Below are 13,304 nucleotides of genomic sequence, written 5' to 3' on the forward strand. Positions count from 1 at the left end.
AATGGTTCCATGAGCATGAAAAGAAATGCTGAGAGGACCCAAGAATCAAACAGAGAACCTCCCTAAGAACATTAGAAAGAATCCCTGAGAGGAACCACACTGAAGAGAAGAACCTCCCTAAGAGCAAACACTGAGGGAAAAAACACTGAGACGAACAAAGACTCAAAAGGAGAATCTTTTTATAGATCAAAGGGACTCAAAGGGAGAACATCACTAAAAAGAGGAACCAAGACTGAAAAGAAGAACCTCCCTAAGAGCATGATAAAGAACCACTACGAGGAACGAGGACTCAAAAGGAGAGCCTTTTGAAGAACACAAGAAAGAATCACTAAAAGGAACCAAGTCTTAAAAGGAGAGCCTCTCTAAAAAAGGGATAAAGAGCCATTCAAAAAATATTACCTCACTAAGAGCATGAGGAGGAAACACTGAGAGGACAGCACAGGCCAACCTCACCGAATCAACGGGAAGATGAACCGGGCCATGTATCACAAAATCCTGGGTGACAACCTCTTGCCTCTGCCAGGGCACTGAAAATGGGTCGTCTTCCTGCACGACAACAACCCAAAACATACAGCCAAGGAAACAAAGAAGTGGCTCCATAAGAAGCATATCAAGGTCATGGAATGGCCTAGCCAGTCTCCTGACGTGTGTGCCAGTCTCCTATCGTGTGTGCAAACCCTAAAAAACTACAAGAAACGTCTGACTGCTGTGCTTGCCAACAAGGGTTTTGCCACCAAGTATTAAATTATGTTTTACTAGGGGGTCAAATACTTATTTCCTTCAATGAAATCCTTCAAGTTCATTTTTATTTCTTATTTTATGTAATTTTCTCAGTTTTTCTTTTGAGTTGTTGAGATGTGTCACTGTTAAAATAAAGCTGGCATAAAATTATGAGGCATTTCATTTATTTTTTGTATTAAAGCTTTTAAAGTCAGTAGGGGTCAAATACTTATTTCCTCCACTGTATTTTGAACAGCGGGTAGAACCTCACCAAGAGCATGAAAAGAAACGTTGAGAGGACCCAAGACTCAAAAGGAGCATCTCCCTAAGAGCATGAGAAAGAATCCCTGAGAGGAACTAAGACTAAAAAGTGGAACCTTCCTCAGAGCATGATAAAGAACCAATAAAAGGAACCAAGACCCAAAAATAGAACCTTTTGAAGATCATGAGAAAGAATCAAAGGCAGAAAGGAAGAAAGAACTACAAACACAGAGGAAACAACAGCCAATAAAGATGAATATCATTTGAATCAACAGCCAATGACACAACCAAGTTCATTTTAAAGTTGCTAATGGTTCAGCATTGGTATGTCCTATAAGTAGAAGAAGTAACCAAAATGCAGCTGTGCACAGAACAGCTGTAAACACTGGCCTCAGGGCCTCAGTGCATTGCTGTCAGCAACCGCCAGGCCAGGTTAGCGTGACTAAACTTAGCAGCAACACCTTTGACTGCGAGAGTGCTACCATTTACCCAGAGCCTCCCTTCCTCATACCCACAACAGACCACCACAGACATGACAACGTCCAGCAACGACCCCTCAGAGAGCCGACGGAGGCTTAAAGAAGCGAGAGTGTTCCAGAAGAGCAGCAGTGCAGCGACGATGAACTCTTCCATGGGTTCAGTGTCAGCTCAGCTCATTCTGGTAATTAAGTTGAACAGGAGGGCAGAGCAATTTCCTGGGTTTTTAGGGATATACAGTGAGCGGTCAGCCGCAGCGGTACTGAGACACTTCAGCGGCGGGATAATAATCATGAATTCTTCTCATTGCTTGAAGGATCAGCGTTTCCGGCATGAGTTTAGAGCAACATTCAAACGGATGTTGGGCTCTCTAATCCAGTCATGCTTCAGAAAGCTGATGCTCAACATACATACCGCCTAAAGGGTCCCACCAGGACTCGCTGACACACTTTCGGCAAATCTTCATCAAATCTCTTCTGCTCACTAATGTGGGAGGTACAGTCGGCACTTTCCACACAGGTTCTCGGCTTGTATCAATGAGCTTTAAGTTACATGAACAATATCACTGCATATAAAAACTAGAAAAGTATACTTTCTGAAGAAAATGCAAAGTGACTGCACTGCTTAAGCATTTCCCAGGTGGTTGCTAGGATGTCGCTGTGATGCTGTGATGTACCTAGTGGTACCTATGTTATCATAGGGTGTTTCTAAGCAAATATGATGCTATCAAATATGTTTGCAATGTGGTTGCAATGATACCCCAGATGGTTGCTAGGGTGTTGCTACGTAAGGTGGCAGCAATGATAAACCAGATAGTTGCTAGGGTGTTGCTAGGTAGTTGAGTTGCAATTCAATGTGGTTGCAATGATATCCCAGATGCCTGCTAGGATGTTCCTAGGTGGACATGATGCTTTTTAAGGCAGCTGCTATTTGCTAAGTGGTAGTAATGATACCCCAGATGATTCCTAGGGTGTTGCTAGGTGGTTGCAATGATAAACCAGATGGTTGCTAGGGTGCTGCTAGGTGGATAAGTTGCTAGTCAAGGTGGTTGCTATGATACCCCAGACGGTTGCTAGGGTGCTGCTAGGTGGTTGAGTTGCTGTTCAATGTGGTTGCAATGACACCCCAGATGGTTGCTAGGGTGTTGCTAGGTGGAGGTGATGCTATTGTATGTGGCTTCTATGTGCAAAGTGGTTATAATGATATCCCAGATGCCTGCTAGGATGTTCCTAGGTGGACATGATGCTATTCAAGGTGGTTGCTATGTGTTTGCAATGATACCCTAGATGATTGCTAGGGTGTTGCAAGGCAGTTGTGATGCTATGTAAGGTGGCTGCAATGATAAACCAGATAGTTGCTAGGTGTTGCTACGCGGTTGCAATGATACACCAGAGTGTTGCTATGGTGTTGCTAGGTGGTAGAGTTGCTTTTAATGTGGTTGCTATATGGATGCAATGACACCCCAGATGGTTGCTAGGGTGTTGCTAGGTGGAGGTGATGCTATTGTATGTGGCTTCTATGTGCAAAGTGGTTGTAATGATATCCCAGATGCCTGCTAGGATGTTCCTAGATGGACATGATGCTATTCAAGGTGGTTGCTATGTGATTGCAATGATACCCTATGTGGTTGCTAGGATGTTGCTAGGCGGTTGCAATGATGAACCAGATGCAGTGGGTGTGTAAGGGTGCAGTTGGGTTTCAATGAATTGAATATATTGGATGTTGAGATTATTTTGCGAATGTTTAGCAGTTATCTGAAATAAGATTGAGGCATCATCAAGATAAGCTTATAGTCTGAGGAACTGATTTAAGGGTTGAGGTCAGTTTTTGTCCAAGGTTAAGGTCAGTTTGTGCTTTTTGTCCAGGGCCTCAACAATCCATTATCATCAAAATGTAAAGAGGCCTGTGCTTTCCACCTCTCCCAGAGACCAATTCCTTTTTACACCAGCATATTTTTATCCCTCCAAATTCTGTATCCACTGTACCTTAACACAGCAGCCTCGACTTGACTTAATGGTACACTGACTGTAACAGGGAGAATGGCGTCTCTGTCATTCCCACTCCGGGCTGGAACGCTGCTACTGACCTACAGTAGTCGGTGGAGCTGCAAGAGACCTCTCTCCAGAACTGCATACCGTTTTGTAACTCAGTCATATTTGTGTAAAATTCAGTAAAATTACAAAAAGTAATTACAAAGTAACTTGTAGTTCTAATATGTCCGTGTACAACTTTCCACGAGGGGGCGCTCACAGCGTGTTTAAACGAATGACACCTCCTAACTGTAGGGGGAGCCCAGGAGCAGAAATTGCCAATTCCTAATGGTTCATTCATTCTTTAATTTATAACACTCCTAACACGCTTATAATGGAAATAAGCTCTATTCTGATTGGCTGCCCTGCGTTGGGCCTCATTTAAATAGCAGTCCAAGCTGAAACACTCGTTTCTGTTTTTAGTGCATGCTAAAACATAAAACGTAAAAAAAGGTCATGTAGGGGTCTTTTACGTACACGGAACTAAATACACAGATGTGAAATGACACTTTAACTGCATGAACTGTTTATATAATCATATCCATATTAGAAAGATGTGTATTATTATAATGCACTGCTTACCCATTCACATCAATCTCTAGTCTGGTCCAGTTAGCTCTGGTTCTGCTGCTCTTCTCCACCCTCCACCTCGCCTGCTTCAGCTCCTCTGCTGTGGCAGATCGTCCTTTGGCTCCCAAAAGAGTCAGAAACACTACAAACACAGAAAAGCACCCAGCGGAGAGGAGAACCGGAGTCCTGCTGGTCATGTTGAAGGCTTGCTGTCCCTCACTGAGTTCCAATGAAGACCCTCACACGGAGGTGGACTGGTCCTCCAGGCTCAACCTGACTTTCCTGGATGTTGCTCTCATTACAGCTGGCGTTAAAGTCACTGTGTTGGAGAATGAGGAGCCCAGTGGGCGATGCTCTCAAAGTTGGGGGGCGGAGGGGCTGGGGGTGAAACAGCATGAGTCCGAGTCCCAGCGCTGCGGTAACCAAACTGTGAAACTCTTTGAACCAATGGCGTCGCTTGCACTGACAGAGACAACCAATCAGATCACAGAGCGCAGTGAAAAGGTCACGCCCACACAATGTATACATTTCAACGGTAAATTAAAATATAAATTCATACATGTATACACGTATACTATAAAATAATCATATATAATAAAATGTAATATATGATAGTTATGTAATTATTTTAAATAATGTAACAATGCATAACATTCTTGCTTAGAGTAGCAAAGAAAACTAATTAAAAAGGAAGAAAAATAAATATGAAAATAATTCACAAAATAATTCGAAATATCCCATATAATTATACTAAAATATAAAATATGTTTAAAAATTAAATATTTATCACATTATGCAAAAAAGGAAAATGGCAAAAATTAAGATGCAAGATTTGTTTGCCTGACAGTGATTAAATAAATATAAATCTATAAATTAGCTAAAAAGCTAAATAAAAAGTGTAAAATGTGCAGCCATCAGATGTATGTCTGTAAATGAGTTTTGTTCTGATTGGCTGCCCTGAATTGAGCTTTATCCAAAAATCAGTTCCTGTTTTAAGTGCATACAAAAGGGGACAAAAATGTATGAAACACATAAAAATGTAGCATATGGACCCTAAACTTTCTGCTGGGTAAGCCAGCTTGAGGCCAGCTTTTACTGGCAGCTGATTTCAGAAGGTCTAAACTGGCCTCTGATGGTCATTCAGGGATAAACAACCCCTATACTAGTAAGCAAGCTTGTTGACCAGCATAGGGTATGTTTTTTTTATTTTTTAATTTGATGGACTTGACCAAGCTGGTCATACTGGCCATGCTGGTCAACAATCTTGGTCGTATTGGTTGACTAGCTTGGTCAGATTGGTCATGTGGGCCGACTAGCTAAACCATCACATTCCAATGAAAAGATTCAGGCTTTAAGATGCTCTCACTGATTTTTACCGATGCTGGGTACATATGTTCATAATTTCACACCAATTCGGAACTAAAATCAAACCAAATGCTTTAATTTAAGCATCCAAACATAAGTATCTTCTGAGTTACAGACCCTTAACTAGCGCACATGACGTCGTAACCTGGCTTCACCATCTGGCCTATAAATGTGAATGAATGCTACTCAGATATGAAACAATTATTATTATTCAGCTCAGTGAAGTACTGTTGTGATCAGGGCTGATTTAACCCGAAAGGCTTTCAGGGCATTTCCTGCAGCCCAAGGGCCTGACCACCAGGGGGGACCCTGCAGATTAAAAAGGAAATTCCACTGATTTCTCAGAATTCTCTGGAAAATGAACCAGTTAGGATGTAAAGAAAGTCTTTCAGAGTGGGGTTGGTGTGAAACGCTCTGTTCTACTGAAACTGGCCTGGTCAGAACTGCTCAAAGTAAAGGTGAATGAAACCACCTAAAGTGCCTAATAAAAAATCTTTGTAGATGTATGTTTTTCTTGAGGTCAAGCTTAAGAAAAAATATATATAAATTAATATTCTAAAAAAATCTTTTTCAGAAAATTCAGATTTTTTCTTCATCTAAACGTTTCACTTCAAAAACAGTTGGTATTTTTTTTCTAACTATTTTCTCAGTCTTATGATAGCCTTATGCTTGTCTTATGCAGCGTTGAGGTCATGTCGGAAATGACGTATTTACGAGATGAGTGCGCATGAACGCCACCAGATACTCGTATTTACGACTTTCCAAGTTGGGATCGTGTAAAAACCGAACTTTTAAGTTGGTTATATGTTGATTATTTAACAACATAAACACTGCAGTGTATTTTAATAATGGTTTACCCTTATCTACACCTAAAAAACTGATAACTATTTTTTTCTAATTGGTTATATGTTGATTATTTAACAGCATAAACACTGCAGTGTATTTTAATAATGGTTTACCCTTATCTACACCTAAAAAACTGATAACTATTTTTTTCTAATTGGTTATATGTTGATTATTTAACAGCATAAACACTGCAGTGTATTTTAATAATGGTTTACCCTTATCTACACCTAAAAAACTGATAACTATTTTTTTCTAATTGGTTATATGTTGATTATTTAACAGCATAAACACTGCAGTGTATTTAAATAATGCTTCAGCCTTATCTACACGTGAAAAACTGAGAGGTACATGCTACTGATACTTCTTACTGGATAACATCGATCATCGAACATTCTCTTACTCTTTGTTAATTTGTTTTATGTGCAGTGACTGTAAATATATTTGCTCTCTGTTGAAAACAGAAAAAAAACAAAAGCAAGCAAAAATAAATAAATAAATAAAAAGGTGTTCGTGGACTTGTTGAAGACAGACACTCAGGCTGGACAGTAAGAGTTCAGAAGCTCAGCCTCTAAAATGACACATTTAAATAGATGGGTGACTCAATTTAATGTCAAATTATTAATGACATATGAATTAATTAATTGTTAATACTGCGGATTTAACAGAATATTGAAAATGTAATTTCGCATTGTTTATGATAAGCTGTGGACTACAAATATAAAAAAACAACCACGAGTTTCATCAGAAATGTTTAAGAAAAAGAATGATCTTTTCAAAAATTTGTATTTAAGCTTAAGATCCTTCGACAGTTTTTTCTTAAGAAAGCTTTTGTGAATTCAGCCGCAGATTCCCGAACCTCTAAAAGCTCCCTCACAGAAAGTCATTAGCTACACCAAATGGCTCTGAATACACTGCCTGATGCCTGGGCCACTGTTTTACCCAAATTTGAGAAGATTGTGACCGATTTTAAAGCATGTCAACGGTGGACAGGTATTGTGCAGGAGCATATATAACATGTGTGTGCATGTTTATAAAAAAATTAATCATTTGTGTGTTTGTTTGTAATAAACTGTTATTTGTAGTCATTGCGTCTCTTTTCCATTGCCTGTTTACATGCTGCCCTTTTCTGCCTCCTGGTGGACAGAACGTAGTACTACTCCCATACATTTCCAATTGTACTGCCGCTCTCTCAGAGAAAAGATGGGATCCCAGAAAGGAAAGTTCATTAATAACATTTAATTTAGACAATTTCGACTAACTTAAGAGCTGAACAATGTTTGGTTTGTGTGTTTGATGTGGTTTGATTTCTAGGCAGTTGCTATGCTGTTATACTATTGCTAGGTGGTTGCTATGGTGCTTCTAGGTTCCTAGCTAGTGTTTTCCAGGTGGTTTCTAGGCCACAGATTATGTGGCAATCATTATGTGGCACTTTAAATGGTTGCTATGGTGTTACATTGTTTTAAAGTGTTTTGTCAGGCTAACATGTTTCCAGTAGTGAAATTTAATAGTAATGTACAATACTTGTATATCCTAAAGTAAACCACAAGAATTCCCTGATTTTCTCACAGGGATCCTGAAGATCCTCTTAGGGATCATCTCTTAGTATTCTTGTAAATCTTTTTCAGACGAGCTGATGAGTTTAATCGTGTGTATTAGAACAAGGAGACACAAAACCCTGCAGGAGCGCTGCTGGAAATGTGTGTCTTTTGGTGCTGTTCCCAGATCTAGCTTTGGTTTGTTTTCATTTGGTTTATTTTGCTTCAGATTCTTCCCCAAAAAATGTTGTTGATTTCCTTATTGTGACCCAACAAAACTGAGACAGTGCATCTTTAGCTTGTTGTCTTTCACATTAGCCTACTTAATCCAACTTCCAGTGCAAGTTCTGCTGTCTTGATGATTATTTGATGATTATTATTATGTTTGTTTCAGCCTCTCTTCCACAGTTTTTTTTTCGTATTGCAGGGCTGTCCGTGGCTCTCAAGCGGCTCTGAATGGTAATAATAATTTTAAAAATATACAAATTAATTTTAAAAAATATTATATATATATATATAATAAATATAAATTATATTACACCACATTATGGATGTAAATATTGTTTAAGTGCTCCAAAAAAGAGTAAGACAAACTTATTCATAGCTTCAAACGGCTTATTAAACAGAACTGATTTTTTTTTTTTATATTATATATTAAGTATCCTTAATTTTAAAAAATATGTATTTAACACGTATCTCTATGATCACAGCTATAGCTACATTCCTGCATTATCAGTACTGCTAATATCATCTAGACAAATTCTTAACTGATGCAAAAAATGTGTGTAGCTTAAGCTACAATCAAAACACACATAGCTTTATTTTCTGAAAATAATATAAAATACTGAGTCAAAAAATTACACAAAACATTGAGCAGACTGTTCGTTCATTTTGATGTATTTTGCTGATATAACCTGGCTGCAATAGCGAGCTAGCACTGACGAACACTATTAGCGCTTACGGCCTCCATAACAAGAGAACATAATCAGGAGCTCAAATCTAAAGAAAAACATGAAAATTAATTCATTAATTGACAGGTTTGTGGAATACACGTGTTTACTTAGCTAGGATAGGTAATTTAACTACATTTGTCTGCACAAACCAGTTGCAGACAGGAATTTATTTCCATAAATCAACTTAAAAGCAATCAGCTAAAATCGGACAGAAGTGTGACAAACATATCACAAATATTTCATTTTCCATATTTTGACATGCTAAAAACAAACAAACAAAAAAGCTAGCTAGCAAAAAAAAAAACAGAGATGCGTAGGAGATGCTATAGTCCGGGTAGCCTACAAGCTAACGGAGGTTATAGTGCTAATCCTTGTGTATAAGCTAGGCTAACGGGATACATCTACAGAATACCGTTCTCAGCATTCTGCCCTTTATTTATGTAGCTATACCTTATATACAGCGCTAACATCACATTATACAACGCTACACTTCTATACAGTGCGATTCAGATTGCCTTGGGAGTGGATTTAATCGATTTGTTCAAAAGAGTCGACTCAACAGAACCGATTCTAGCGAATGCGCATGCGCCGAGAACGTGTTTGCCCACCTGACTAAGATGGCTTCTAGGCGCAGATGAGGAATGACGATTATCCTACAGTTTCCCATCGTGTTTACAGAGATGTAGGAGAGCGGACCTCGATGCAGGACGTATTTAACGATCTGGAAACAAACTGGAAAGCAGGTAAGATCCAGTACAAGGAGCCGTAGAGCGTCTTTATTCAGGAGCTTGTGGGCTTGTATCTGCTATTGTGTTTGGATCGTATTTCACTCCAGCGTTACGCCTCTTAATGGTTGGTCCAGTGACAGTTGTGTGTGTATATCCTTATAAGTACACTATATTGTACAGGTTCTTCATAGGTGTTGTGCAGTTGTGTGTGTACGTGGCTCTGTTTAGGTCTCAGGGATAAGTGCTGGCTCCAGTGAGCCAGCGATAAAATCATCAGGGATTTGCCTGCTGGGGATTGGTGGTGACATTCCTGTGCTCCAGCCCTCATAGGCCTCCCTATAGAGAGCTGTTTCACCCAGTTTAATGGAGGTTTGCTGTGTGAAAGGTGTGACATGGTCTTTGTGGAGCAGTAATGCTGGCAGTGGGTAACCTTGGCCGGCTGGGTTGCCTGTGGGAAGGAAGGCCAGAGCCGGTTTGGCCTGCTCTTCTCCTCCTGTCACATGGCCATGCTGAACACAAATGCACTTATCTGTAATGCAGGAGACCTGATTCAGCTCAGCAGACCTTCACCAGGGCCTTCAGCTGCCATGGGATCTCCTTTTGACACTGCCAGGTTTACAGAGGGATTAGATGTGCACCTAATTCAACTCCAATGTTCATAATCATCAGAGTATTTCGCTGCTGTCTCGTGAGAAACATGTATCTCCATATTTGTCCATTTTTTTATTTTCTCTGTAGCATCTCTGAACAATGTGTAAGTAGTTCTGGATGAACAGACCAATAGAAAGGCTGTAAAGTACTTGGAATACACTCTTAGAGTTAAGGACATTTTTACCTTCTCCTAATTCTCTAATTGTCAGATATTTTTTTTAAATGTTGGAGGGATACATACAGGGCACTATGTGACAAAATAGTCCCCAAATAAAACTTGCATTTGTTCAGATTTGTCAATATTTTACCATCATAATCATCATCATTCCATGTTTAACTCCTAGGACATGTATAGATTCACTGACATGGTATGGATAGTAAATAAAGTGGCTGTAACCAACGCCTGGCTCCATTCACCACCACTGTAATAAAATCCACTCCAGGTTTGCACAAATCAATGTAGTCTGATAGCTTGTGATTAGTTTGATTAGTGAATTGACCTGATCAGTGATCTGGGACTTATTGTTCTTTTTCAGTTCCGATGGCGATACCGATACATAAACTTTAGCCCGATACAGATCCGATACCATTGTTTTAATAAATCCTATACCTCACCATGTGGGAGAGACTTTAGGCATCAGGATTGACTTAAACATCACTTTACTAACAAAATGTGACAAATGAACACAGATATAAATGTACTAAATGTGCTATTTATTTGTCACTAAAATAAACTGGACAGGACCTTGACACAGCATTCAAATTTAATTGTCAAACACACAAATCAGTCATTTTATTTTTTAAATATTTTGTAGTTACAATTATTAAAAAAAAAAAAATCTAGCAGCTGACCCTTAGAATAAAGAAGTAACTTAATCAAACATACAAGCAGTAATCAAACATTGCTGATGTGTAAACATTTAGTGCAGTCGCACACCAACAAATTTAAGTGAAAGGATCGATTCCATGGATCGACCTAATTATCCGATACCCGATCCAGCTAATTTTGTTAATACCGGGACCGATCGTTGCATTCCTTATTGACACTTCATCTACTCTCAGAAATGCACAGACCGGTGATTATATTAGGTCTTCTAGTCTAATGCTTCTTGTTACGGGGTGGGTTCTACATACTTCAGTGTTTAAGATGAACTCATTCGGAGTGAAATTGTGGTTGATTGTAGTGAAACTTACCAGGACCAGGGGTAGATACAGCTAATTCAGCTTTCCTCTTGGTCGGCACTTCACTGGTAGGAGTGAAGGCCGTCAGATGAACCACCAGCACAATTAGTTAGACCGGAGGTTCTAGATAGGGTGTGAGTTTAAGCAGTAGTGCAAGCAGAATAAACGTCACTAGTCCTTCTGAAAGTTCTACATAGACTGGGTGTGGGTGGTAGTGTGAGCAGGTTTCAGTCAGTTGTTAGAAATGGAGAACAGTGGTGGCAGCCCTTTTCAGAACTCTATACTGCTGTTTCACTGCAACAGAGAAGCTGCAAGATGCATCAAGTTTGTGGATGTTCCTGGAACATCCTAGAACAGACAGAATTCAGGTGAATTGCCATTAGCTTTGTGCTAACATGCTTCTAGAATCCATTATTTGGGTTTGCAGCAATTGGCATTATTGTATTTGTTTTTTCTTATTTTCTTGACCCAGTTTTAACATTTGTGGCCTAGTTCTAATAGTCACAGTTCCCCATGTAAGTGTGATTATGTGTGGAGGCTCTCGGTGTTGGTGATCGTCTCAGTCACTCATTAATTTTTAAATACTGACCTAATAGCATGGCCGTGAGTCACTGAAGGCCATGTAGACTGCAGCCGAGGAGAAGCCTGCCCATGCCTCCTATTCACCCTAAACTCAACCTTACTGTACTTTGTTGTAGGTTACTTTACTTTATTAACTGAAGGTAAACAGCCGGACCAGGGCTGAGACACTGCCACATTCCTCCTCTCGGAAAGGTTGAGTCAGACTGACCGGATTAGTGCTCCTTGAGGCTGTTTGTGTTTAACTGAGCTCAACCTGCCCACGCTTCTATTCTACTGTTTGTTTTTTCAGTAACATTTATTTTTATCATTCATCAGTTCATAATGATATTTATTTCAGTCTTCCTATTAAAGCAACATTATGCAGCAATTCTGTTCTAAAATATCAGCTTTGGAATCATGTCGATGCTCTGTTGACTGTAATGGGGAGAATGGGGTCCCTGTCATTTCCACTCCAGCTGTAGCTGTTGCTAATGCTCATGGTTTCTGTGTTTGTTTCTGTGCTGTTTTGTCGCAGGCCTGAGCTCTAACCATGCTGAAGTGGTTCTCCACTGATGAGGCTGGGGCTGCCCAGGGGGTAAGTAGTATTAGATATTCTTTTAGATTTACTCTTTTAGATTTCACTGGAGATGGCATAATTTTAGTTTTTCCACACAGTGTGAGTTTGTGCTGTTTCAAGACAGATTACCTAGACATATACCATACTAGATCATGCTCATACCCATTTATACTCCATATGTAGCTAAATACATCCATACCCATCAGTACCCATTAATACCAATACCCATACCCTCCATACCCATCAATACCCATACCCAATAATACCCTCCATACCCATAACATCCATGTCCTCCATAACCATTGCCATCTATACCCACACCCATCAATACCAATACCCTCCATACCCATACTCTCCATAGCCATATATACCAATACCATCCCTGCATACCCACCAATACCATACTCATTAATACCCTCCTTGCCCATACCATCCATATCCCCCGTAACCATTGCCATCTATACCATACCCATCAATACCAATACCCATACCCTCTATACTCTATGCCCATCAATACCCTCCATATCCATACCATCCATATCCCCCATAACCATTGCCATCTATACCCATATACCCTCTATAGCAATACACATCCCTACATACCCATTAATACCCATACCCATTAATACCCTCCATAGCCATTGCCATCTGTACCAATACCCACTCCTCCATACCCATCGATACCCTCTTTACCCACACCGTCCATACCCTCCATAACCATTGCCATGTACATCCATATACATAACTGCTCCTATCCATACTCCTACCCATAACCATACCATCCACACCATAACCATGTATACTCACCTACACAAGGCTAATGTAGCTAACAAACAGTGGAAGCTTCT

At 39.8% G+C, this 13,304-nt stretch overlaps 2 protein-coding genes across 5 annotated transcripts in view; one reads left to right on the top strand and one right to left on the bottom strand.

Annotated features, from left to right (window-relative positions):
• The window catches only part of ltbp4 (latent transforming growth factor beta binding protein 4), an 85,349-nt gene extending 80,906 nt beyond the window's left edge, over positions 1-4,443 (bottom strand). For both annotated transcript variants that reach the window (XM_072695307.1, XM_072695305.1), the window contains exon 1: positions 4,071-4,443. In XM_072695307.1, the coding sequence (XP_072551408.1) occupies positions 4,071-4,255 (185 nt within the window). In that variant the 5' untranslated portion in view covers positions 4,256-4,443. The remainder of the gene's footprint in view (positions 1-4,070) is intronic.
• A 4,938-nt stretch (positions 4,444-9,381) lies between these two features.
• The window catches only part of LOC140575129 (uncharacterized), a 53,491-nt gene continuing 49,568 nt past the window's right edge, over positions 9,382-13,304 (top strand). For all 3 annotated transcript variants that reach the window (XM_072695300.1, XM_072695301.1, XM_072695302.1), the window contains exons 1-2: positions 9,382-9,500; positions 12,415-12,474. In XM_072695300.1, the coding sequence (XP_072551401.1) occupies positions 12,430-12,474 (45 nt within the window). In that variant the 5' untranslated portion in view covers positions 9,382-9,500; positions 12,415-12,429. The remainder of the gene's footprint in view (positions 9,501-12,414; positions 12,475-13,304) is intronic.

The sequence above is a fragment of the Salminus brasiliensis genome, chromosome 13, assembly GCF_030463535.1.
Source record: "Salminus brasiliensis chromosome 13, fSalBra1.hap2, whole genome shotgun sequence".
NCBI classification, from domain to species: Eukaryota; Metazoa; Chordata; class Actinopteri; order Characiformes; family Bryconidae; genus Salminus; species Salminus brasiliensis.